We start from the raw sequence: 25,834 nt of genomic DNA, 5'->3' as shown, positions 1-25,834 counted from the left end.
GTCCAGTTAACTCATCAGAAAGTTGCTTGGGAGGCACTGTTTGTTTTTCAGAGAGTTCTAGGGCTCTCTTTTTTTGCATGTTTTTCTCCTCTGCAACAATTGGAACAACCATCTTCAGGTTGGATCGTGAGATGATTGTAGAATCAGTGGAGCTCTGGGCTACTGGGACCAAAAAAGCAGAAGATAGAGGGTCCATAGGAGGCAGCTCAGAGCCTAAGTTCAAAACCAGCTGCACCTGGACTTCTAAAGAAATATATTTAGGCAAAATTTTAAATACCCCAAACTTCCAGGATCATATTTAATGGGGAGAAATGTTATACCTTTGAACCAGATGTGGCTAAGCAGGCCACATCACACACACCAACAGGGACATATGACCAGAGTCACCCCTAAGTACAAAATGGTTTATAAATTAGACATCTCAGGATTAGGCTGCACACTTGTCCAACAGTCCAGTCTCTGTGAGATAAAAGAGAATCAACGTATTTTCCAAAAACACATCCAGAAACTAAAAATTGTTTCCTACATCAATTTGGAGGGAGATCCAGGAATAGGGGATTCAGTTCAAATGCAGGATAGGGAAGCCCATGGGCAAGATGAAGACTGTTGCTTACCAGCCTCTTGATCTTGGCTACCTAAAGAACCCGCTGGTACCCTAAGCCTGGCCACGTTTTGTCTCATAAATAGTCACCCTGAGCATAGCAGGAGAACGTAGGTGTACAGTTAGTTCTGACTGGGAACAAGACCAGAGATTCACTTACCCACATCCTCAATAAGGAAGGAGTGTGTCTCCGCATTCACCTTGATGTATTTAAGACTTTTCAGTGACTTCCCATAGGCAATGTTGTAATGCTCCACGGGTCTACTGGTAGCATCATTGGGTGGGTCCCACGTGACTTTCAGGCCCATTTTAGTGGACAGCAGTTTCACGTGCCTTGGCTTCAGTGGGTGGTCAGCTATGCAAACAGCGCAACCATCAACTAACAGGCAGATTCGGAAAATGAATTTTTTTTTTCCCAATGGTCTCTGATATTGTTAGCAAAAGAGCAAATGACTTTCAATCTGTCTGTTCCTAAAGACATTGAGTGCTGTCATGTTTGGACAGCATTACAACATGACAGGAAAAACACATATACCAAACCCATGAGCTTTTATGTATTTCTTTCGGATAACTGTGGGTGGCAAATTTAAAACAAAAGTGAAACAAATCAAAATAAACTCTAGGTGTTCTACGGCTTGATGATGTTGCCTTGCTAGTGCAAGATTAACACATAGTAATTTGACATATTCTCCAGAAGCATTTGTACATTAAATAAATTCTTAATATCCTGCATGGTACAGCTGGACAATCTTTAAAACAGCTCTGAGAGGAATAACATAAAACTCTCATGATCAGGAACAACACCCATTCTAGACAAAATGACGTAACTGAAGCATTCACTTCACAAAGCAAACCAAGATCATCCACACCTTAAAAAGGAGGTAAAGAAAGTACTGCACGTAGCTAATTTAAATGTTTCCATCTCTTGTCCCAGAAGAAGAAAGGCAAATTATTAAGAAGCACAATTACACTTTTAGCTTCAATTATGAGGTGCCAAGAGAGTACTCTTGACTTTCAAAAATAACCAAAATGAAACATAACATTTTTTCAAACAAAATCTCTCAGCTCATGAAGTAACTAATATTGCAATGCAACATAACATAAATACATGCTAAACAGTCATGCAACAGTTTGGGGGCCAACCTGGGCCTGAAACTGATTATTCAATGATGCAAGGCTTTAGAAACCTTTAAACTTAGTACCATTAAGAAAGATGAATTTGGACTCTCATAGAAGAAAAGAAAAGGAGAGGGTTTTGTAATAACACATGGATTGGTTAGTATGTGATTGTAACGTTGAATGAAAATACTGAACGTAAGTATGGCTGATCCTAAAATACATCACTTATTCCTGCCAAAATTACCCCACCACCTCAGGAGTAAAGTGATAAGAAAAAGAGAGAATTCCTGTGACCCCACCAGAGGAATCCAAGGAATGAAAAAACAGAGTGTCAATATAATAATTTTCAAAGCATTTGGAAAAGAATGTCCTTTTTAGAGACAAAAGCGTGACGTCAGAAGATGGGCCCAGACCAAAACCCGCAAAGCACTCCTTCCCCAGCTTCCGAGGTGAGGGTCCTGCCGACCCGAGATGAGTTGATGAGAAAGACAGCACACTAGTGAGTGTCTGGATATTTAAAATTAGGCATCATGGCCACTCTGCCATGTTTCTCATAGACCCTTCTTTGCTCCTAAGAAACTGCACAGGATTTTCTTTGCCAGAGACCTGGGGTTCCCTTTCCTCAGTGTCCTTTATTTCTCCCAAAGCTCTACAAAACCCCCTCCTCCTTCTCTGTCATGTGTTTGACCGTTTTGAGTTGCAATCCTTGTTTGCAGAAATCACTTCCAGGCATCTGAGATTTCACCCTACCCAAAAGGTTGCTGGAAGCCAAGCAAGGTCTCCGAAACCAGGAAGGGAAGCTATGGTTGGGTGATTCTCCCAAGGAAGAAAATGAATGAATGAATGCATGACTGACACTTTTCTTTGCAGTTCAATTCCAAATCTCCCTTCAGGAAGTTCAGTCGTGGACAGATAGTCTGAAACGTGAGACTTGGGAAACCCAAACGCCATCACATTTTCTGCTGGGCGTAAGTGATTCAATCAGCGCTCAACCGCCGAGGCCTGAAAATGACACGTTCACAACTGATATCTGAAAAGAGGAAATTTCTAAGCAAGCTCCTTGCTCCTCCCTGCTGTGCGTCTGTCCTCAGACACATCACGGAATAATTTCCAACTCACATGAGAATCGCGTTCTAACGGTTGCATCAGCCCCGCAGAAAGGGGGACATTCAAAACCTGCAGGAGCTCCAATAAGATAAGGAAATTAAAAAAGGCCAAGAGGCAACTACCCCTGGGTCACCATAAACTAACGGACACCATTCCCTTCCACTTACCCTTCAGTCTCCAAGTGTGTCCGTGCATGAGTCTGTTTGTTCTCCTCTTAACAATGGTCAAGTACCATCACTGGGTCTCAGCCCGATAGCTGCCTGAGTCAGCAAGTACACGCGAAGAAAAAGGCCATATGGCGTAAAACAACTCTAAAGCATATAAAAACGGGAGAAGGCGATGGACAGGAAAGGGGGGCCTACTGAGTGTGTACCACCTGCCGCCCACGGTGCTCAGCACTCAGACTTACATCGCATGAGGTCCTCTTCACACATACAACCTGGGAGGTGCTATTTACTCCCTCAGTATTCCAGATGAAGAAAGCAAGGCCTGGAACAGAGAGGTTAGGAGAACTGCCCAGGGTCACACAGCTGTAGCAGGGGTGGAACTAAATGCAAACCCTGCTGTGTCTACTTCCAAAGCCTGGCTCTTCCCACAGCTCACAGACTCTCAGAATCTGTCCCTGATCATAAATGACCAATGACCATACCCATAGAAAATGAATTTAGTAAGCCACCAGCATCCTAAAACCAACTTGTGAGGCCAACCGTCTACCCCATCTTCTGGCACCACTTCCCCTCGGGGGTCACCCCGCATCCACCTACAGTCACCGCCCATCCTGCTGCCTGTCCTCATCCCCTCTCTCTGAAGGGAATGGAATAAGTGAACAATATTTGCATTTTTCTAACAAAATCTCAAGCCAAACGAACAACTTTCTATTTGTGACATTTTAGGCCTTAGAGAGTTACCTATAAAGGTGGTTTTTGAACATAAAGTGGGGACCCTGAAATCACCCCTTAGAGGGAGCCTTCGGGTCAATCTCCTTGTAAAATCAATCTTGAATTTAAGGTTCTCCAAAAGCCTTAGAGCAATATGCCATAACCCCTCCTCCCACACCACTCCCTAACACACACAATTCAGGCCAGTTAAACACTCCAGTGACTTAATGAAGAGATATTTTCATTCCCTGGGTTCTCATCAACTTTGACACTTAAAGTTGATGTCATTGCAGATGCTGCCCAGTGAACAGCATCCCTGCCTTGCTCGGAAAGAAGAACGGGAAGGTCAGATGGAAGGAAGCGTGTGGTCATTCAGGCCCACCCCTCACACACCAATGCCTTAGATCTGCATGAGTTCACCAAACCAGCCTCCGTCCACGGGAGGACCATTCCAGGCAGGCACAGACCAATGTGTATGAACTTGGATTACTTGGCAGAAGATATTCTTAGGGCTAGAAACATGACAGTTTGCTCTATTCCTGACCATCATTTTGTAGGTCTCATGACTTCATTCCTTAAATGTGAAGTAAAGACCTAAGGAGTGTGAAATTGGTTTCAGGGTCCGCAGCCTGCATTCTGGGTTCTGTGTCTCAGGATTAGCATTCTGGTAGCAGAAATTTGACATAACACGTCATAACATAGCATAACACGACAAAGGGTGTTCATCTTTGCTTATTGATTTTTAAGCGTTCTTAGAAAATCAGAACAGACCATCCTCTCTGCTAGGGAAATGAAGTCTATAACCCTTTTGTAAGAGTTTTCAGTATTCTCATTTAATGAAGATGACACGGGGTACACTCTTTAAAGCTATGTGTCCCATGAACTGCTTCTCCAAAGAGAAAAAGGATGAACCCAAAGTCAACACGATAGGAATTCCATGGCCCGAGTCAGGGAACATTGGGAGGTAACCTCACAGAATATGCATGACAGGTCCTGGCTGTGAAAAGTTGTTTTCGCATCCACAGGAGGCAAAATGAGGAAGGGAGCTCAAGCTGCAGCCTAAGGGATGTTAGATTAAGTAAAAAGAATTTCCTGTCTGTGTCTTCCCCCATCTCCCCCTGCTCAAGGCTGTCTTTGAATGGAGACAGATGGTAAGGTGCTCCAGACAGGAGCAGCAGCCAGCAGAGTCTGCTATGACTCAAGCAATTTCATACCACGACAGAGTCATTGCCACAGCTCATACCAGTAAACCTCATCCAGATTCAAGAATATTTTACCAGCTCTGGAGTGGCAAAATGGTATTTTGATGAGATTTCAGATACCTGATCATTGCCAAGCTGGACATCTCCATGCAATGGCTCCCATGAGACCTCCGTTGGTCTGTTTGGGAATAAAAAAATCAGGGAGAGTCAGCACCCAGAGTTCTTACTTTGGTCTAGCTCCAAACTCCAGGTCTTATCCTAGAGGGCCCTGGAAGGTCAATTTGGTTAAAGGGTGAAAATACAGACCTGTATCTGTTCAAGGATGGATTCCAAGATTGAGACAGCTCTGCACTGTCTGTCCTTGGAGGGTCTGCAGAGTGGCCTCCAGGGCTGATGAACACACTTGGGAAGACTGAGTCCGGAGCTAGGTTCCCAGGGCCCATTTATCATGGTGGAGGGGGCACAATACCTCACCTGTCCCTCCCCCCACCTTCCTACTCGCACCTCTCTGGGCACCGGGTACGGACCACACACTCAATACTCACTTAAACGGCTGATGGATTGAAGGAAAGTATGTCAGGAGGCATTAGACTAATGAGGTCAACTGAGGTCTCCAACCCAAGCACCTCCAACGACCAGAAAGATGAATCAAACAAGTGAAGACATACTCTGCCTGAAGGCACAATTTAGTTTCAGGCACCTGTTGACAAAAAGGAATTCAGGACCCAGATTTTCTGATATTCTGGGGCTTTTCTAAGAAGCTGAAAATCCTGGTTTTAAGGTGAAACCTCCCAATTTTACACTAATTCACTTAAGTTTTAAAAAAATATATTATATGAGGAAACACACACACACACACACACACACACACACACACACCCCGACTCAGTCCAGACTCAGTCCACTGGCAGCCAGCAGGTGAGCTCCACCTTAACTCCGGGAGAAAACCTTTAGTTGCTGATCCTGACAACTCCCCAGTGTCCTGTTTCAATTCTGAGACTCCCATGGGAGCCTGGTCCATGAGGAAGGGCTACAGGTCGAGATGAAAGCTAAGTCTGGAGAAGAATTACGGCTATCCCAGCCCCTGAAGGCCTAGGGTACAGACCTGTTCAAGGGCTCATCCCCCACCTCCAGAATTCCCTCCCTCTCCCAAGGGGCCTAAGGAATCTGGGAAAACCAGCCTGGCCTCCAGGGAAGTCAGGCAGACCCCTCCCAGGATGGCTCTGGGGAGGGGAGCGTGAGGTGCTACCTTGGCTTTGATACCAGCACAGCCGAGGACTTCCTCATGTCCAGCGCTCACCTAACCGTTCCAGACCGAAAGGCCCTACTGCCTATTCGACAGGCCCATGTGAGTTCCAGACTGAACAGGTTCAAAATGAAACTCGCTCCCTTGGTTCACACTGCCCGCCCATCCTTAAGTGGACCGGCGCATCCACAAGGGCCAAAAATAAATACGTTCCTGGAAAGGGGTCTCCGCCAAGGGCTACTTCCTAGACTACAAGAAGGAAAGTTCAGGGTTCCCTGAACTAAAAATAATTGCGTCCAAAGTCTCCCACTTGCCCACCTTCCTAAAGAGTCCCAAGCCCCTAAAATCCCTAGGAGGCAGCAAATCCTAAATGTGCTTGTGAAGGACGCACTGTTTTTCTCTTCCCTGGGAAGTCTCCTCCAATCCTCTGGTGACAGACCTCTTGTCACATGACCCCACCCGGCCCAGGAGACTCCACGGGAATCATTCTCATCGGAGCTGGACCCTGGGCACTGCCTTTGCACTCCCGTCATGAAGCTGTGAAGGGACAATCCCAGAATTGGTGGTGATGCTGGTGGTGATGAGACCAGAGATGGAGAGAGAGCCTGGGGGCAGTCAGAGCCTTCGATCCAGGCATCACTGTGGCCAGCTCAACGCCTGCCCTTCCCCATGTGCAGTCCCACAAGCCGTGGAGTTCTGGGATTTAAACTAGTTCAAGTTGGGTTTTTGCCACTGGCAGTTAGAGCCTAATGGATTAAGAGACTATTAATCAAGATCTTCTATGGAAGTCAAAAATAACTTTCTGAAGCTACCCCCGCAGCCAGTACATTTGGTCACAAAAGGCTGCCAGTGCAGACACACCCAAAGAAATGAAAGCAAATAGCAGTCAGGGATAGCTGTCACTCTTAGCCCAGGGCTCCCTGAAGCCCACCCAGTCTGGCGGGTCGTGGCCGAGGAGGGTGCGGGGACAACCGTGGTTAAGGCGAGAACCCCCAAAGGAATGTTAAGAGCCTTTGAAATAAACCAGTCCTGTAAAACCCCCAAATGCTAAAATTATTTCTTAAGTCTACCCAGGATTGCTCTCTAATGCAACAAAACCTTCATGTTTATGTAAGTCTCTCTACTTCTTCTTTGTTTGAAATTCAAGTTTTACTTTCCACTGAAAACCGCCAAATGCTTCCCAGACTCTGAAATGAAGAAAACACAGATCTCAGTGTAGCCACAAATGTTTGACCAAAAATCCAATTGATATGCCAGAAAAGGTTAGGATAGACTGAAATTGCAGTGTAGCTTGGCGGAGGAAGCGATGTGGTATATGACTCCGTGACTAAGATTCTGAGGAAACTTGGAAAAATTCAGCTATTATCCATAAGATATCAGACAGCTCAGGAATATCCAGAAAGGTCAAAACAGCCAGATGGTTGGCAACGTGCAGGCAAAACACTGAAATGAGTGACTGAGTTTTAAATGATTTTTCAAATGGATGTTGGAGGGACATTTGCCATACAGTTATGACCCTTCCCTTCAAAAAAAGCGGAGAAGAGGGAGGGGAGGTATGTGGTGTTTTACAACTAACTGTGGGGGTAAAACCGACCCTAGTAAAATTTAGATAGTTGACCGAGTTTTCCACCTGGAAAGCTGGGTTTGGGAGACAGAGACTGAGTGTTAAAATAATGGCCTGGCTTCTCTTCTGAGATTTCACGATACGTGTGGAGTTCAAGAAAACCATTCTCCACGGTTGGTGTGGTCCTTTAGGGATAAGTGCATAAAAAAGGAAACCAAATGCTATGCCTTTGGAGTCTTGAAACTTAAAAAACACTCCAGGGAGCTGACAGAGCCGTGCAAACGAACCTCTGACCCCACCAGGGGGGCCACATGGTGCCGTCCTCACACAGAGAGAAACACCAAGGCCAGCAGATGCCCCGGGCCCCTCCAGAGACCAAGGGCAGCCAGGATCTCCAGACTTCAACCCTGGTTCACATTCCTCAAAACCCAGTCAGTTTCTCCAGGTCATGGTGACTTACTGGATTCTACCCCCACGCCCCCAAATATGGCAAGTATGTCCTGTCATATGTCCTGGTGAGGCTGGGACTGAGCAGAGTGAGAAGCTGGAAGATTCCAAATGCCCCAGGCGGCTCTTGGGTGTGGCTGGAGCAGCCAGACAGGGTTTCTAATGACCAGAGGGGCCACTGGGCCCAGTGTGTACTCCCCTTCACCTCACCCCGGCCTCTGCTAGACCTGAGCTCCCACCACATCCCCAGCCCCTCAGGCATCTTCTAGTATTTTGATAACAACAAAGCATCATTTTATTCAGACTAAAAGGCCAGATTCACAGGACTACATGCCAACGTGCTTATAAGGGCACTAGATGGTCACTGAATACAATTGTGAATCACATTTTTTCTCCATCAGCTCAAAGAAGCCAAATGGTGAAGACATCCAAGTCTCAAAACTCGAGCCACTGGCTCATCTTTAAGTAGAGTTTGTCCAAGTCCATTTCCAACCTCTCTAGATGGTCAGCGCCACCACACTCTCATCCAATTCTGTGCAAACATCCTCCACCTTGGGCCAGTTTCAGGTGGCCTCCTGTCCTGGACAGAGGTGATCCTCACACTTGGCTTCAGGGAACTTCTCCCCCTGGGGGCTGCATGCAAATGGGTTATGCCTGAGGCCACCGGGAACATGGGAAGAGCCCAAAGCCACTCAGGCAGCCCTTCCTCCTTTGTCCCCTTCCCTTCTCCATAGTAGCTGGCCCCCAGCCTCCCATCCAAGGCCACCTGCACCCTCAGCATAGCCACAGTTCCGTGATGCTGGTAAACAAAGGCTGTCATTCAAATGCTCTCCCATCACCTCAAGGTTAATGGCTTCCGATGGGCAGAGTTTTCCTAGAATGTTCTAGATTCTAGGTTGTTTGTATTTAGGGGAGAAGGGAGAGAAAGCCAGGATATTTGTTCATACAGTTCTCCTCACTCTATTCCCCTTCCTTATCTTCTTTCTCTCCTCTCCCCCCGCCCCCCACCAACTCGGGGAAGACCCACAGAGCAGAAGAACACAAAAATGGACAAGAAAATGAAGCACCAAGGGATTCTGCTTCAAAACAAACAGGAAATGGCAAAGCTGAAATCAAATTCTCAAGCCCAAAGGATACTCTTAAAATGAATCTGCCTTTTCCCTCAAGATGTTTTCTGAGATTTTTCAAGTTGGTTTTTGTATTAGTCAGTCCCATTCTAGCCAAGTTTCCCAACTAATTAAGAACAGTTTGGCAGTTTGCATTGAATTCAGAAACTGCTGCGGGGCCACTGTGGGTTGGGTACCCAGGAGCCACTCCCAGCTGCTCCTTCCTCCCTCTCTTTCCTCTACAACAGAGGCCAGGATACCACATCTTCATGGCCCTTCAGCTTCCCTGTGGCCAGGGGTGGTCGTGTGGTTAACGCTAGCCAATGACACAGACGAGGAAGTTACTGCTGCCACTTCCAGGAAACCATTGTAAAAGGATCAGGATCTGCTGTCATGTGCTTTTTGCCTTTTGTATCCTCCTCCATTTCCCCCGCCCTGGGATGTCAACCTGATACTTGGAGACACAGCAGCCATCTTGGAAAATCAAGTGACCAGCTTGAGAATGACAGTGGGCCTGGGATGGCAGAGTAGAAACACAGGAAGACCCTAGGTCCCTGAGAGCCTCTCTGCTCCCAAGTAAGATAGACAGTTCCCTTACCTGTTTGGCCATGGCTCATCAGACACTGTGTTATCAGCAGCCCAGTCTGTGGCGACCTGATACCATCCTTTCTGGATCCAAAAAAAAAAGTCCATTTTTCTCTTGACTTCTATATGAGAGATGCTCTAACTCATTTCTTTCTGTTTGTTGTTTTTAAGGGATCCACTCCGGGAATTTAATTTTAACAATGTCAATGTTTTATTGATCTGTATGGTTGGGCTTGAGTAAGTTCTCACCAGAACATGATGCAGCCAGAAATCAGAGTGGACTTAACCGAGAGAGCTGGCAGAATGCAATCATTAGGAGTTAAGGTTTGAAAGCTCTTGGCCATTTTATTCCGGGACCAAGTAAGAAAAAACTATGGTTCCAGAGGAAAAACTGAAGAATTTTTTCCCTGTCTAAACCACCAGCTTTCCAGAATGGTTTAAGGAAATGTAATTGGAAGAATTCCATAGATATGTTTATTTATGACAACAATAAGAAAACAAGGGACTTTAAAGAGAAAACACCTTAAAGGTTTGGGAATGGGGTACGGGACTCCTGCCTGCAGCTGATGGGCATCAGAGACCCTTTAAGAAAGCGGTAGTTTCCAGGGTTTCATGGAATCTTTTGCACATTCTTCAAATTCAGTTCACAACTGAGAAATAGTTTCTTCAAGAATTACCATTGTTTGCTGGTCCAGCTTACACTCAGCCTACTATAAACTGTTGACATGACAGCCAAGAAAAACTCCCTGAAAATTCATTCCTTGTCCCAAAATGTGAAAGTCATTGTCTAACTATGTTAAACACTTGGGCATTACTGTCGCTAGAAATCACCACTCATCCTACTCAAAAATCTCCCTGAAAAATGCCCTTAGAAGAGAGGCCAAGCCAATGCTGTGGAGAAGAAGGTATGAAACAGAGCAAATGGGGCAGATGTGATCAGAGGCCAACCACTGCATGGACCCAGGGACAGCCCAGATGGCTAATGATAGTCACTTTTTTAAAAACTTTTTAATATTTAAAATTTTAAATATTTCAGATAATCACTGTGATGACTGGCAAATAATCTATCAGTGAAGATGAAATAATCTATCAATGAAGATGAAAAAATGCACAACACACTTGATGAGAAAAAAGTTGAAATTTCGCAGTGGGGCCATTTGTGACCAGGAGAAAATCGAGAGAGAAGTAAAGGAGAAGAGAGGAAATGAACATTTGTTGTACACCTAGCAAGCCCCCACAGCAAGCAAATAAGCCACCAAAGTTTCACTCTGCAAATGTCAAACTTAATTCATTCCTTTTCGCCAGCCATTTTCGCTTCTGCAATAGATATTTACTGAGTCCCTACCACGTGTCAGTTTCTGAGCTACACCAGAAGAGATTAAAGAGCTCTACGTTATCACAACGATTAGATCTTGAATCTCCATAACCCAGTGAACTGTGCTTTGGTATCCCCACTTTTATAAATGAGGAAACTGAGTCTTAGAATTAAGTGACTCTCCAAGGAACACAGCTAGTATGTGACAGTGGTCAAACCCAGGCTGACCCAAAACCATAGACCATGCTCCTCCTACTACACTTGGTTGCCTCTCAGCTGTAATTATAACTACAAGGAATAAATGGAGTCCTGGAGAGAAATCAGAACCAAAGGAATACAATTGGAAGTCATCAGTAGAAGCTGAATCCACAGGGGCACATGGGCTCTCTGCACTGAACGAGATCTTACGAATGTTGGGAAGACTCCATGGTGCCAAATCCTCACTCTTGGCCCTTGACTTACTCTACTTCCGACACCAGTTGAATGCTTCTCCTCCTGGAAGCACCTCTTCTGTCTTCCCTGACCCCAGTCTCCTGCCTTCCAGGACACCTTATTCTCTGGTTTTTCTTCCCCATCATTGGTCTCCTTTGCCAGCTCCTCCCTCTTTGCCAGAACTCAAAATGGTGGAGTGCCCCGCTCTGGTCCAGCCTCTTCTCTGCGTGCACTCCCTGGGCCTTGTCTGTCTAAGTTAGCACATCTGGTCCAATGACTGCAGATACCATCCATACGCTGATGGCCCCTGAACGCATAACTCCAATCCTGGCTTCTCCTCTGAGCACCGGCGCATCTGACTGTCTACTTGGCATCTCCAATGGGACTCAATACTGGTGTCTAAAGGATAACCAGGATGAAGACATTTTAAACCTGAACTATTAGTGATAAAGAGGAGAACCAGGATTCAAGTTGCATCATGGAAGACAGAAGTGGAGAGATTTTCAGGAAGAAGGAAATGTTGATCAGGGTCAAGTCAAGTAAAGGCTGAGAAAAGCCCATTTTTCTCCACTTGTAATTAGGACATGTCCACCCCCATTCAAAGGCCCCACACCAAGCAAATAAGCCATCAAAGTGTCACTCTACAAGTATCAAACTTAATGCATTTCTTTTCAATAGCTACCCTCAAAAGATTGATGTAGGAATAAAATGTGAAAGCAAATCATTAAGCACCCAATGGATGTGAGATACAGTGTTAGGAAGAAGGGCCACAGATGGCTGGTGTCACCTACTACAACCCAATAGATGAGCCGGCAGGATCCCCATTCCTCGGTCAACTCTCCCTCTTCCCACAGAGTGGGCCATGGGTCCTCATTCCCTGCAATCTTGGGGGATATACTTACAGAATATGTTTATTAGAATTTTAGAGTCTTGAGAATTGAAAGGAAAGTTGGGTCATCAGATCCAACTTCCTCTCTTCAATCTGCCTAGCAACTGTGTGTCCAAAATGGTCTTTGAGTCTCTCCACGACTAGACAGTCTACCCAAATTCCAACAGGTTTCTCCCACCTTCAGAGATAAACATCTATGAATGTGTTACCCAATGGGGTGACACAGGGTCACTAAGCAAGGCACTGCACTGGGATACAAGTGAGTTAATCCCAGGTGTGTAAGAAAGACACTGGTCTTCGGTCGCCCGAGGCAAGCGCTCTATTGGCATCTGAAAAGGACAGCAAGGACGTCAGACATCAAACATCAGCTGAGTGCTACCAACAGTAAACACTATCAGGGCTCAGAAGGGTGAGGAAAGGAAGTCCTCCTCAGGCTGGGGTGATCAGGGAACATCAGTGGGGTTCAAGGAGGCCTTTGCTAGAGGTTTCTTCTCCCATAAGTGGGAGCACTGGCCACTGCTTTCCACGACTTCAATTCTAAGAAGACATTTAATCAGACCCTCTCTGTGACTCTAACCCAGCCTGCTCTGAGTTGTTCCCTGCAATGAAAACTCACTACCATTTCAGAGCATCAGCAGGCTCCATGGAACTCATCCCTGGGACCCCAAGTCAAAACCCTCCTGTTCTACAAGAGAGAGACACAGTCTGCTCAGACAATGGCCTGTGTCTCGTCTCCCAGACCTCTTCCTTCCTGGGTGTTAGAGTCCAAATGCTGCCAGGATGCAACTGTAAAATAAGACCAGCCCAGGTCCCGGGGAAACCAGGCACTTAGTGTACCCTGCCCCTCTTTTCTCTTCCCTTTAGCTGTGGTTTGCCTGGATATCTGTAGGTACGCATGTGGGTTCTGAGAGCTATTAAGCATAAGAAGATGCTTCAATCCTCCCAGTCTATCAGAAAAATAATAGAAGGAAATTGTTGCGTTGGGGTAGAAAACGGTATTAAAAACAGCAGGGCCAGGGCACGTGTTACAACAGAAAGAGAACATGGCGCTCTTCCATAACCCAGAGAACGTCAGAGCATCAGACACTGGGAGAGCCAGGCCGCCACGTCATATTACCTAGCAGTCTCGAGTAGAGAATACAACGGAGATAAAAGAAAGACAGTGACACATCCCAGATTGTACCAGATTCGGGGGGTGGTGTAGATTGAGTCAGTATCAAAGTGTACCCACCCAGCAAGGTCCTCAGACAAATGTGGCGGTTTCTCTTGCTGATCCTACAATTCTACGTGCATCGGTCAAAACGGTCAGAACCTAACATGACACCTGGCAGGCTGAAGCTGGCTAGAAAGTGCTGGATGATCCTATACTGCTGCACGTGTCCCCCTGGATGCCATTATGTATTGTCCCATCAGTCCCAACTCCTTTATGAGGCCTCTGCCACCTGTGCCTCAGCACCGAGCAGAGCCACTTGCCCTAGAAGATCTTTGTTAACTACTTCATTGCTTCCTTTATGAATGGAGGGCCCAGCCAGGCTTGATCTCTGAATTGGGCCCCCTGGCTGTGTGTAGGTGTTTGGTACTCTGGGTTGACAGTTCACACACACAATGCAGCCTGTGTCTTCCCACATCTCAACCAGGGCCCAGGGCTGGAAGCTGAGTGAATTCCTTCACCTACTGAAAAGGCATCGCGCTGGTATGCAGGCATGCCAAGGGCTGTGGGCTGAACTGCATCCTCCAAAAAGCTGTGCTGAGTCCTAACGCACAGTACCTGTGGACGTGATTTTTTAATTTAATTCTTATTTTTTATTGAAGTGCAGTCAATTTACAATGTTAGTTTCAGGTGTACAGCAAAGCAATTCAATTATACACATACATACATATGTATATATATTTTCAGATTCTCTTCCATTACAGCTTATTACAAGAAACTGAATGTAGTTCCCCATGCTATACAGTAGGTCCTTGTTGTTTATCTATTTTGTATATAGTAATATGTATCTGTTAATCCCAAACTCCTAATCTCCTGTGAATGTGATTTAGAAACAGGGCTTTTACAGATGGAATCAAGTTCAGATGAGATCACGCTTGACTATGGTTAGCCTTAATCCAATATGACCAGTGTCCTTATAAGATGACACACCGGGAGAATACCATATGATACGGGACAGAGACTGGAGTGACACGTCAACAAGCCAAGAAGCACCAAGGATTGCTGGAAACCACCAGAAGCTAAGAAGAGAAAAGGAAGGATTCCTCCCTAGAGTCTCAGAAAGAGTAGGCCCTTGCCCTGCAGATTTCAGATTTCTAGCCTCCAGACCTACAGGAGAATAAACTTCTGTTGTCCAAAGCTGCCCAGTCTGTGGCCCTTCCTTATGGCAGTCCTAGGAAGCTAGCATGCCGTGTAAATAAAACGCTCCACTCTGCAGCAGGTGGGGCTGCCAGCACAAGCCAAGGTTCAAAACTCATGTGCTGACTGACTCTACGGGTCAAGGTGAGAGGGATGCACGGACTGTCCCACACTCACCAACCCCACGTGTCCTGCTGGCCTGAGGTGGACATATGCAAACAGATTTCACGTGCATCATGTGTAGTTAATATCAAAGAATTCACATCCACTCGTTTAGTAAGTATTTACTGAGCAACCATTATTTGCAAGCAGCATTCTAGACAAGGGGGAGATTTCAGTGACCAAAACTGATAAAATGCCACATGGTCACCACGGAGGAAGACAGGCAATGAGCAACACCAACGTGAAATACACCAACTCTCAGGTAGCGAAGAGGTTGTGGAGAAAAATACAGCTGGAATGAGAAGCGCTGCGGGATACAGATAAGATGACATCATTAGATGGTGGGGAGTGGTCAGGTGAGGCCCCGAGAAGGTGATATTGCATAAAGCATGTGAGGATGGTGAGAGACCGCCCATAGATGTTTATGGCATGTTTTTCAGGCAAAGAGAACAGCAAGTGCAAAGGCGCTGGGGCTGGAAGGTGCACATTAGGGACAGCAAGGAGGCCCAGCAGCTGAAGCTGATGGTGAAGGAAGACCTGGTATAAAAGATGATCATGTTGCCTTGAAAACTTCCTAGGGCTTTGGCTTTTACCTGAGAAAGAGAGAAGGTTCTGGGACTTCATGCGTCATGAGAATTACTGTGCTGCTATTTTGAAGACAGAGTGGAGTGGGAGAGGGCAGGAGCAGGGGGCCCAGTGAGTAGGTTACTGCAATAAGCCAGATAAGGTGGCTTGGGCCAGGGTAAGAGCAGTACTTTCCTGCTTTGCCAAATCACACACCGCAACATCTCAGGACACACAAAAACACCTGCCAGCTAACGCAGTGACCTCAAGCAGAATGGGCAAAAATAAGTACTTTTTAAAAATAGGCTTTTACCTAACTCAAAGGTTAATATGATACAATTCCATTTATATGACATGCTTGAAATGACAAAATTATAGAGATGGAGAACAGATTCATGGTGGTTGAGGGCTGAGGAGGCGGGAAGAAGGATGGTGAATGAGAGCAGCAGGAGAGGTCCTTCTCCATCACATGTTATTACAAGAAATTGAATATAGTTCCCTGTGCCACAGGGTAGGTCCTTGTTGTTTATCTTTTTTATATATAGTAATGCATGTCTGTTCATCTCCAATCAGGAGGGGTCCTTCTGATGGAATGGAATGGTCACACAATCTACATGTGTGATAAAATTACACAGAAACACACACAGAGAAGCAGGCGAGCTCTGCATAAAATCAGTGAATTGCACCAAGCCGGCAACCCGGCAGCAACCGTGCACTATGCAAGATGGTACCTTTGCGAGAAACTGGGTGACAGGCACATGCTCTCTGCATTATTTTATACAACTGCAAGAAAATCTACAACTCTCTGAAAATAAAAACATTTCAAAACCGTTAAAAAATAATAATCTTTTACGCCTACAGTGTTTGTCCAAAGCCCTGACCCTTATGCCTGGGAAAAGAGAGGGCACCAGAGCAGTCTCCAGAGAAACTGTCACTTAAAGCTTCTTTAAACTGACCCACGACAAGCACAGTACACACAATAAGCCGCACTGGCTCCTGTGTGACAGGCACACGTGCGCGGTCCTCTCTCTAAGTGGAAGCATTGGTGGGACGCCGACACCACTGCACCATCACTGGTCCGGGGGGCTGAGCCCTCCCTGTAGGGGATTTCATTTTATAAAACAGTGGGAGGATGAGTTGGTGCTGCCCTCATGAGATCGTGCCTGCTGCTTTCCCCTCATCTGCCCAGAGGACCCACCCTCTGCTCTCAGGGACCCGTCTGCCTGGGGACCGCCGTCATCTGCCCTGGCTGGGGTCCTTTCTCTGAGCTCCTAGAGGGCCACACCTCACTGCTCAGGTGTCCGGCCTCTTTGGCCCTGCCCGGCCCTGGGGGTCCCAGCCCAGGGTGACTGTCTGTGGGATCGCATCTGCAGACAAACACGATGTCATCTCAAACGAGGGACCATGGCTGCACACCCGGCTCAGATGGCTTATTATGATGCTAACCAGGTCCAGCCACAGCGCCGGTGCGTAGGAACCCACTATCCATCCTTCTCCCAAGAGCAGCTCAGGCACATCGCGGTCTGCGTCTGCCAGCGTTGACCAACCCTCCGCCCATCTGTCCAGGGCGAAACCACCTTCCAACCCTGAAATGAGTCGATGTTCAAGTAACCTTCAGAGCAGAGTTTTAGACTTTGTAAAAAGTCTATGTAAACTATATCCACTGATTTCCTCTTTAATGCAAGTTAGTTACTGCCCTCCCCCCACCCCAGGAACCCCTAAAATAACTCACAGGGTTTTCCTTTGGAAACTGCACTGAATTCTCTCCACAGATCCACCCTCGACCCCGAAGTCACTACCGTCAACTGTTTTGTGTTCTTACCCTGACTCCGTCTACCGTCTGCCCGCCTGTGAGTGCCTGAGAGCCGCAGCGCCCGGAAGCCCTTTCCACGATGGATCGCTCTAGAACATATGAGCCATTTTGGAAAACACAGAACAAAAGGATTCTTCAAATGAGACAGAAGTTGGAGGTAAAGACAGCAGTTAGGTCTGTCTTGTAATGAAGAAACCCCCAAGGGCCCAAATAAATAAGATGCAAAAGATCCTGCAAAGGCAAAGAACAGGACGGCCACCTGCCCCCCCGGCCCGACTGCTGCGCCATCCTCCGCTGGGCCGGCCACCTGACCTCCAACCAGTCTGCGCCACATACAGTCCTTCAGCGGCCACGGTTTCTGTGAATTACGGTCAAACTCCAGGCCCCTCCTGATCCGGCCGCTGCCGACCCTCCAAGCCCAAACGTCACTGTTCCCCCAGGGCCACTCTGCAGGAGCCACTTGCAACACTCACATTTTCTCAAATGTGTCACGATGCTTCTCGCCTCTGGGCCTTCACACAGCATCAAGTTTGGTTCCTCCACCTGAACTGTCCTTCCTCACCTTTCCTCCCTAAGTAATGTCCATCCCTTCTTCAAAACCCAGCTGAGCTACGACTGTCCCGGACCCTCCAGTCCGGTCCCCTGGGACTGTCCTAACAGGCATCACACTGTATCCTCCCCACCCCCTCCCCAGGCCTGTATGCTATCACACAGCGACTGTGTTTACTGGATTTGGAATCCCTGTGCTTGCTAAAGGAATGAATGAATAATGAATGAATGTATGCCTTTGAAGGGAGACTCACACAAATTTAGAGTTGGAAGGGGCCCTTCACCAGATCTCCAGTCCAAGTCCCTCATTTTTTGGATGAGAAAATTGAGACTTGGAGAGTTATGACCTTCCCAAGGCCACACAGTGCCAGTGAGTGGCCGGGTCAGGACTCGTGAGGTGGATGAAGTGATGGGACACCAGGACATAATCCCTAAGAAACAAATCCTGACATTTAAATGACACATTTTTTCTGAGAAGTTGGAAATACTTTCACACCATCAGTATGACAATCTGTGGGAGAGGTAGGGCTCTGTCGGCCCCACAGACTAGCACTTCGTGTTTCTCAGCACTGTTCTTGACTTTACAGTCCACCAGACACAAATGTGAATTCCGGGAGGCTCCTGGTGAGAACACAAGGCCAGCAGCTCAGAGCTGTGACTTCCATCCTCGGGATCAAACACTCAGAGAACCACTGCACTAAAGGGTGAAGGATTTTTTGTAACAAACTCAACAGAGAGCACTGGCCTCAGGGGCAAGTTTTAACAAGACCCAGTAAGTAAAGGGCACTTTCCTACAATGAGGATCTTGCTTGCGTCCGAACGCCAAATCTATTCTGTAACAGGGAGTAGGGTTCCTTGCAGCCTCCTCCAAAGTTAAGCCCTACTGGAGTTCAACTCACTTCCGTGCAGGCAGCATCATTTCTCAACAGCAAAAGGACTAATGCGCAGACTTGGAAGGACATCCAGAGCAAATCAGAAACCGCGGCCCTAGGAGATGCACAGGGGAATACAGGAAACGCCCAGACCCACGGGAGTCGGCCAGTCTGCAGGAAGAGTGTGGGATCTGGATCCAGGAGGTTGGGGTCCAAATCCTGGGATGACCACCTACTGCACCTCTGACTTAAGGAAAATCAGTTAACCTCTCTGAACCCAGTTCCCTCAGGGTAAGATGTGGATGTTACCAAGGTCACAAGGTTGCTGTGACAGTTAAAGGAAATGACACACAGGGAAGTGGTCATCCATGGCGCTTCTAACTGCCAGTTAACGTGAAATAGACATTAAATGCAAACCAAAGAACTCGTAAAGATGAACGTAGAATTATACAGACTGTACTTTACAGATTAGGATGATGTTATAATTTAATCATTGCTCCACACGTAAGAGTCCACAGGAGGAAAATCAACATTAGCAGCTCTCCAATTAGAGAAATAAACCTGCCTTAGAATTTGCATGCTTTCCCTGGATACAAAAAGAATCCACTGAGCGCAGAGCGGAGACACTGAGAGAGACAGGTTCGTCAAAACTCAGTCAAAACTGACTTCCAGTGCTCAAGAGGCAGGCACCCCCGCTCAGTGTCCCCTGTCCCCGCGGCTCCTCCAGCGGCTGCCGCTTTGGCCAGAACCTGCAGAGACTGCCGGGGCTCCCCAGCAAATAAAGGGCCGCTGACCCCAGCTTTAGGTTTAAGCTTCAGATTTCTTCTCGCCATTGATCAGTTGACAGTTGCTAACTCGCAGATATTTCCATTCTCAATGAATGAGTTGTCCTTCCTAACTTAATATGTGAAGGAATCTCCAATCTTGTCTCTATAAAACCCCCTGCCACGGGGGCTGGAGTGAGAGGGGCCCGCCGGCGGCGGAAACGCGGCGGGAAGGCCAGGAGCGCCCTCTAAGGGCCGTGGAGGGAAAGTGCCGCCGCCCGCCGGGCCGAGAGCCCAAAAAGGAACTAGCAGGAAAATGTGTCTTCCACATGACGTCACCTAATACTCAGCGGCACAAAAATTCCTTATTCAGAATTTCTAAATTTTAACCATCTGATCCATGCTGGAGAATTTTCCTGAACGAGGTAATAATAATAACACAGTTGCCCAAAATCAAATTATATTCAACTTCTTTAAATTCAATTTCTTTGTAATTTCCATCTAGAAGGAAGGAAAAAAAGGATATTCGCTCATATGTATAACCAACACCTCCCTGATTCCAAGTGCTCTGATATATGTCTACTAAAATTGGTAAAAGAAATAATGAAATACTATCCACTCCCACCCCCATCTACCCAGATCTCCCCAAAGGGACCCAAGGTTTCAGATTTGAATGTATCCTCATATAAAGATTCTATGGATAAACAAGAAAATACACATACATACATATTTTTTCTCTTCTTTATCTTTATACTTTTAAATACTCACCTCTGTATTTTCTAACTGAAATAAAAGCTTCTGATAAGTTTGATAACTCAAGAAATTCCTAAACTCCATAGGGATCAATGAAAAGAGGCCTGCTCCTTAACTGGCAAATCCTGCTGGGGTCTTTCCTGAAGTGTTTGTGTCTAGGTTCCCCCGAACCCCACCCTCACCCTTTGCAGTAGCAGAATAATGGCCCCCAAAGGTGTGCATGTCCTCATCCCCAGAACCTGTGAACATGTGACCTCACATGTGCAAAATCAACTTTGCAGATGCAATGAAGTTAAGGACCAAGAGATGGGGAGAACATCCGATGGAATAGAGTGAAGAGAGAGAAGGAAGGTCAGGGGCAGAGAAGGGGACGTGTGGGTGGAAGTGGGGTGATGCCATTGCTGGAATGGGCCACCAGCCGAGGGATGCAGGGACCTCTCAAAGCTGGAAGAGGCGAGAGCTGGATTCCCTAGAGCTCCCAGAAGGAACACAACCTGTGATTTTAGCCCTGTGAGACCCATTTCAGTCTTCTAACCTCCAGAACTATAAGATAACAAATTTGTGTTGCTGTAAGCCACTGGCTTTGTGGTAATTTGTTACAACAGCAATAGGAAACTAACACACCTCTCCACTCCTCAGTCCCTCCCAGGCCGGTTGTCAGAGGATGGGCCTTTATGCCTTAAATAGAGCTATGAATGGTCTTGGTAGACATATTGATAATGCTCTGAACAGTCTGATGATAACTTTCCAGGGACATACATTGTCCTTCCGCAATTCTGTACAACTTCTAACTCCTACTGATGAATTGTGTGCTCAGTTGATGAATAAAACAATTCTTTCATCTGGGTGGGCTCCAATGCACAAGATAAAAGGAAAGGGTATATTCACCCTCTGCTCTCAAAGAGGACAGAAGTAGGCAGGAAGCCCTACAGAGCTGCATGTAGGCTGGGTCACAGGAAAGCCTGTGAGGGCTCCTGGGGGTGGAAGGAATCTATCTTATTTGCTTGGTCTCCTGGAAACTAGCCTGGCCCAGGCCACACAGCAGGTGAATGCAGCACTGAGATTCAAACCCAGGTGCCTTGATGTTGAACGAACTTCCTTTCTCTACACTAGTGGTTATCAAACTTTCTGTTTTCAGATTCCTTTCTTCTCGTAAATCAACGATTATCTCACAGAGATTATATTTATGTGGGTTTTATCCATCTATATCTACTGACCAGAAATTAAATCTAGGAAGAGGTTAAACTCTGTACTTATTAATTCATTTTAAAATGGCAACAGTCAACCATTACAAGCTGACAAAACAAGCTGTGTTTTATGAAAAAATAACTTTTCCAAAGCCAAAAGAAATAGTGAGAGGAATGGCATTTTGGCAAATCTCTTTAATATAAGACAGCAGGGTCTCCTGTCCAGTTATGCCCCCAACCTATTTCAGTGTGTTGTTTTGGCTGAACATTCTAAAGAAAATCTGGCCTCACACAGACATGGGGAAAGTATTTTAATACCCTTACAAATAATTTTGGAAAATCTTTGATACTACACCAAAACTCATCAAGTAGCAGTTTCGTAAAGGTAAATTGCAATGTATAATCTGAAACTATATAAAGAATTTTTCATATTTTGTTACAGTAAAAATCCATTGGGCTGGGGAGGGGTTGTTACAGCTCAGTGGTAGGGTGCATGCTTAGCACTCACGAGGTCCTGAGTTCAATCTCCAGTACCTCCATTTAAAAAAAAAAAAAAAAAAAAAAAAAAAACTCCATTGAGCTGTTGTGCACTTCGGATCAATCTTTCAGCCAGACAAGATTTTGTAACACTGGATCAGTCACTTGGATTTACAAATTCACTTGGTTATGCAGAACATCTAAATGTTGACACATTTTTATAACATGCTATTTTAAAATCACATTCATTTATATCACCACCTAATCTTGTTAGAAAAGTTTTTAAGCATTTGGGAAGCTTTCAAGCTGAGGAATCTGGAGGCGACTAGGCAAAATTCTATTTTTCATTTGAAAGCTCAAATTTTCTCACTGGCAAGACATACGAGCCATTATCTTACCAGAAGTGGCAGACTGCCTTTGTTCATTTTTTGAGATGTCTGCCAAATACCCAAATCAGAATAACTAGTTTGTCTGCAGTCATTCTTTCTGGTAAATGTGGTGTTCCATGAAAAAGGCAGCTAGTTCCGCTCACAACTCAAACCATCACACCAGTGCTTCCCCCCAGGGTTACCAATGAACTGGGGCCGTCGGCAGAAGCGCTTTAAGTGCCTTTCCCGTATCTTCATACAGAACGTTTAAAAGACATGCATACCAGGGTAGAGATTTGGTAAAATTAATCGTTTTTACTGTTGCACCAAGGACATTCTCCATTGAAACTGGCAAATCCTTTCTCAACTTCAAAAGCCTGAATAAGGCAGCAGATTCAGCTGCTGGTCCCCCATCTACTGGTACATCATGGCACCTTGCCGCACCTCACACCAAAGCACCCGCGTTCCCCCACTAAGCTTTTGTACCCTCGCTACAAACTTCAACACTGAAAAAGGCAAGGAGTATCTTGCTACGACTTTGAAAATAGTTTTGACCCTGTGGATTCCCTGAAAGGGTCTTCAAGCTTTAAAGAAAAAAAATTTTTAATTACTCATCACCATCCTAAGATAACCACTATAAATGGATATGAGTGTGTGTGTCTCCATATGTTTTTAGAAAAAGGTATCTTTTCAGACTGGCAAGCACAATTTTAATGGTTGCGTAGTATTTTACTGCAGGGATGGAAGGGAGGAGGCATCGCTTGCTTATTTTGTTTTACACTTTAAGTGAACACCAAGTTGAAGGGTTTATTTAGATCCTCAGCACGCCCTGCAGATCACCCCTGTCTTAAGGCAAGTTCCCCCAAGCTGTGATGGTCTGCCACTGTGAATGTGGTTCTGGGTGATTTCATTACAGCAATTCTGGCGCCAAAGGTTTGGGGGAAAGGAGAGGGCAGGACTCAAGCAGCTGGCTAAGCCTGCGCATTAATTCAGCCAGAGAGGAAGCAGCGTGTCTACAGCTCTGCTGTAAGACCCAGAGTGTAAGTCTGGAGCAGTGACTGTAGCCATTACAGCAAGACAGACAGGAAGGCTTCCCAGAGAGCAGATGAAATAAATTACGTGCCCCATGATTTCTCCTGCAGCATAATAATAGAATTCTATTATTTAAATACAGCAGATGTGCATTTCAAAATGTGTTCGCCCTCCTATGTCCACTTCTAGTCTGGTCATCATTTTACTGCAAATCCCACGTCAACACAGTAGAGAGAAGTGCCAGCGAGCCTTCCAGCTCCAACATTCCACAGCTCAGTGATTTACAGAACAGAAGGCATAAGGAGGAGCAGCAGAGAACACAACAGGATTCCCAGAGCTACCCCAGGCAACTCTGACTTCAGACCCACTCAAATGCAACTCATCGGGCAGGTAGAAGTGGGCTCTAACAGGTAGAAGACTGTAAAATGCCAGTTTAATATTGGTTCCAGTTTCAGTCTGTTTCCTGAAACAAAAACTCTTACAACATTCAGAGAATTTAAATTTGGGGGGGGGGGGGAGCCATGGGTTGTAGGTGGGGAAGTTGAAAGTCTTTAAAATAGTTTTATTCTTGATAAATACTATAAAAAATATTCAGTGAATGCTTTCCTGGAAGTAGCTAACAGAGAGGAAAACCTACAGCTGGAACTGCCTTTTATGAACAAGTGGCATTTAGCATCTCAGCGCTTGGCATAACCGTGAAACAAGCGTTATGCACCCACCAAAAGCAGTCACAAGGCAACTTTTCCCCTTTCCCTTGTAATAAGAGAGCAAACGAGACACTAAATAGTGTCGTAAAGCAAGTAGCCCTCCTTGGAATCACATCTGAATTTTTATAACCCAGCTGGGAGTGAACAGTATCAACAAAAATGTCGACGTCTTAATTCCTACAAACTGATGACATAAATAAAAGCCACAGAGTATCAAGTGTGAAAATGCCTGCACAGGAGTGGAAACAAGGGCCGCCAAAGGCTTAGGGATGAAAACTTCTTCTCTCTGCGGGAAACCGACAAGAAATCTGAAAACAGCCCACTAGCATTTTCTAAAAAGCATTGCTCCTATTTCAGCCCCCAGAGAAAGCATCCAACCCGTCTCCAGCCTCAGCTTTTGGGGAAGGGCAAGCTTCTCCCGAAACGACTCTCCCACTTCCCTCTCCCTCCTCTCAAGACAGTTGTCCTCTCCCAGCTCCAAAGCTCCCACCGAGATGCACGGCTTCTAGCCTTCTCCTTGGGCGCGGAGGTACCCAACCGCCCCGTGGCAGCTCACAGCTTTCCCCGTGCGCTTCTAGAACAGCCCTGCCTCTCTGCCTCCCTTTTGGTCTCCCAAGTGCCGTCCTCCAACAGGTATCCCTGCCTCGGGCAGGTGAAACTGGAGGAAAGAAGGATGCCCACAGGGAGATTCTGGGCCAAGGAAAGCATCACCCCCACCCCCACCGCAGCGCCAAGAGGTCGCTTTTCTTTCTTTTCTCTCTCTTTTTTTTTTTTTTTTTTTTTTCGGTCTTTTATTTTCTTTGCCTAAATGTCCCTGGAAAGTTAGACTGCTGAGTCTCCGACTCCGAGGCATTCGACGGCAAAGTTGAAACCCAGGGCGCTGAGGTCCTCTGCCCGACTGAGTCCCCGCGCCCGCCTCTTGTAAGCAAGGCACCAAGTGTCCAAGACCCCGCGTCCCCAGCCGCCCCTCCGCGCCCGCGAGCGATGAGGACGCACAGGTTAGTGACAGGACATGCAGCCAGTAAAGAACAGGGCGACGATCCCCGGAGCGACAGGGGGTGAGTGGCGCACGGAAGGTGGACAGAGAAGAGGCGAGGAGGCGCGGAGAGCCGGGCAGCGGAGCCCGGGACTGCGCGTACCTGGAGCCCTCGCCGAGGAGACGACGGGCAGCAGCGCGGCCAAGAGCAGCAGCGCCGCCCAGGGCAGCGGGCGACGCGCCCGCGGGGGCGCCCGGACCTCGGGCGCCATCCGGAGCCCGGGGCGCGCGGCCGGCTGGGCCAGGTGATTGACCGGTGGGCGCTGGGCGGGAGTCGGGGAGCGTGGATGGGCCGCCGTCGGGTCCCCGCGGTGGGTGTGAGTTTGAGCGCCCCGGCCCCGCGCCGCTCCCTCCCGGCCCGCGCACCGGCCGCCGCGCTCCGCACTGAGGCCGCCCTCCGCCGGCCGCGCCTTTTAGCCGCGCGCGGGCGCCCCCTGCCGGTGGCCGAGAGGCGGGGGGTGGCGGCCCGAGGCGGGCGGGGCGCGAGGCCAGGGCTCAGGGTGCCCCAGCGCCCCGGAAGCCCGCTGGGAGGGTCTGGAAAATTCAGGGATTGCTGTGCGCGAGATGTGCTCCTGGTGTCTAACCTCTCTCGTTTCCTGGCTCGGGAAATGGCCCGTCACGTCGAATCCTTGCCAAGACCAGGAATGTCCTCTGTCCCCTTAAATACCTCTGGTTTCAAAGTTGGGGACCCAAGCCAGGCTCCTTCACCTCT

The 25,834-nt window shown here is 47.0% G+C and overlaps 1 protein-coding gene across 3 annotated transcripts in view; it reads right to left on the bottom strand.

The window, feature by feature from the left end:
* FNDC1 (fibronectin type III domain containing 1) overlaps positions 1-25,523 on the bottom strand; it is a 91,489-nt gene extending 65,966 nt beyond the window's left edge. The window contains exons 1-2 of one of the 3 annotated variants that reach the window (XM_032485276.1): positions 25,226-25,523; positions 762-980 (exon numbers count right to left, since the gene is read on the bottom strand). In XM_032485276.1, coding sequence (XP_032341167.1) covers positions 762-980; positions 25,226-25,334 — 328 coding nt within the window. In that variant the 5' untranslated portion in view covers positions 25,335-25,523. The remainder of the gene's footprint in view (positions 1-761; positions 981-25,225) is intronic. The other 2 variants (XM_032485277.1, XM_032485278.1) reach the window with 2 other exon arrangements.
* Between the last annotated feature and the right edge of the window lie 311 nt (positions 25,524-25,834).

Source organism: Camelus ferus, chromosome 8, assembly GCF_009834535.1.
Source record: "Camelus ferus isolate YT-003-E chromosome 8, BCGSAC_Cfer_1.0, whole genome shotgun sequence".
Classification (NCBI taxonomy): Eukaryota; Metazoa; Chordata; class Mammalia; order Artiodactyla; family Camelidae; genus Camelus; species Camelus ferus.
The sequence above is the reverse complement of the archived record's forward strand: the minus strand, read 5'-3'. Positions and strand labels throughout refer to the sequence as shown.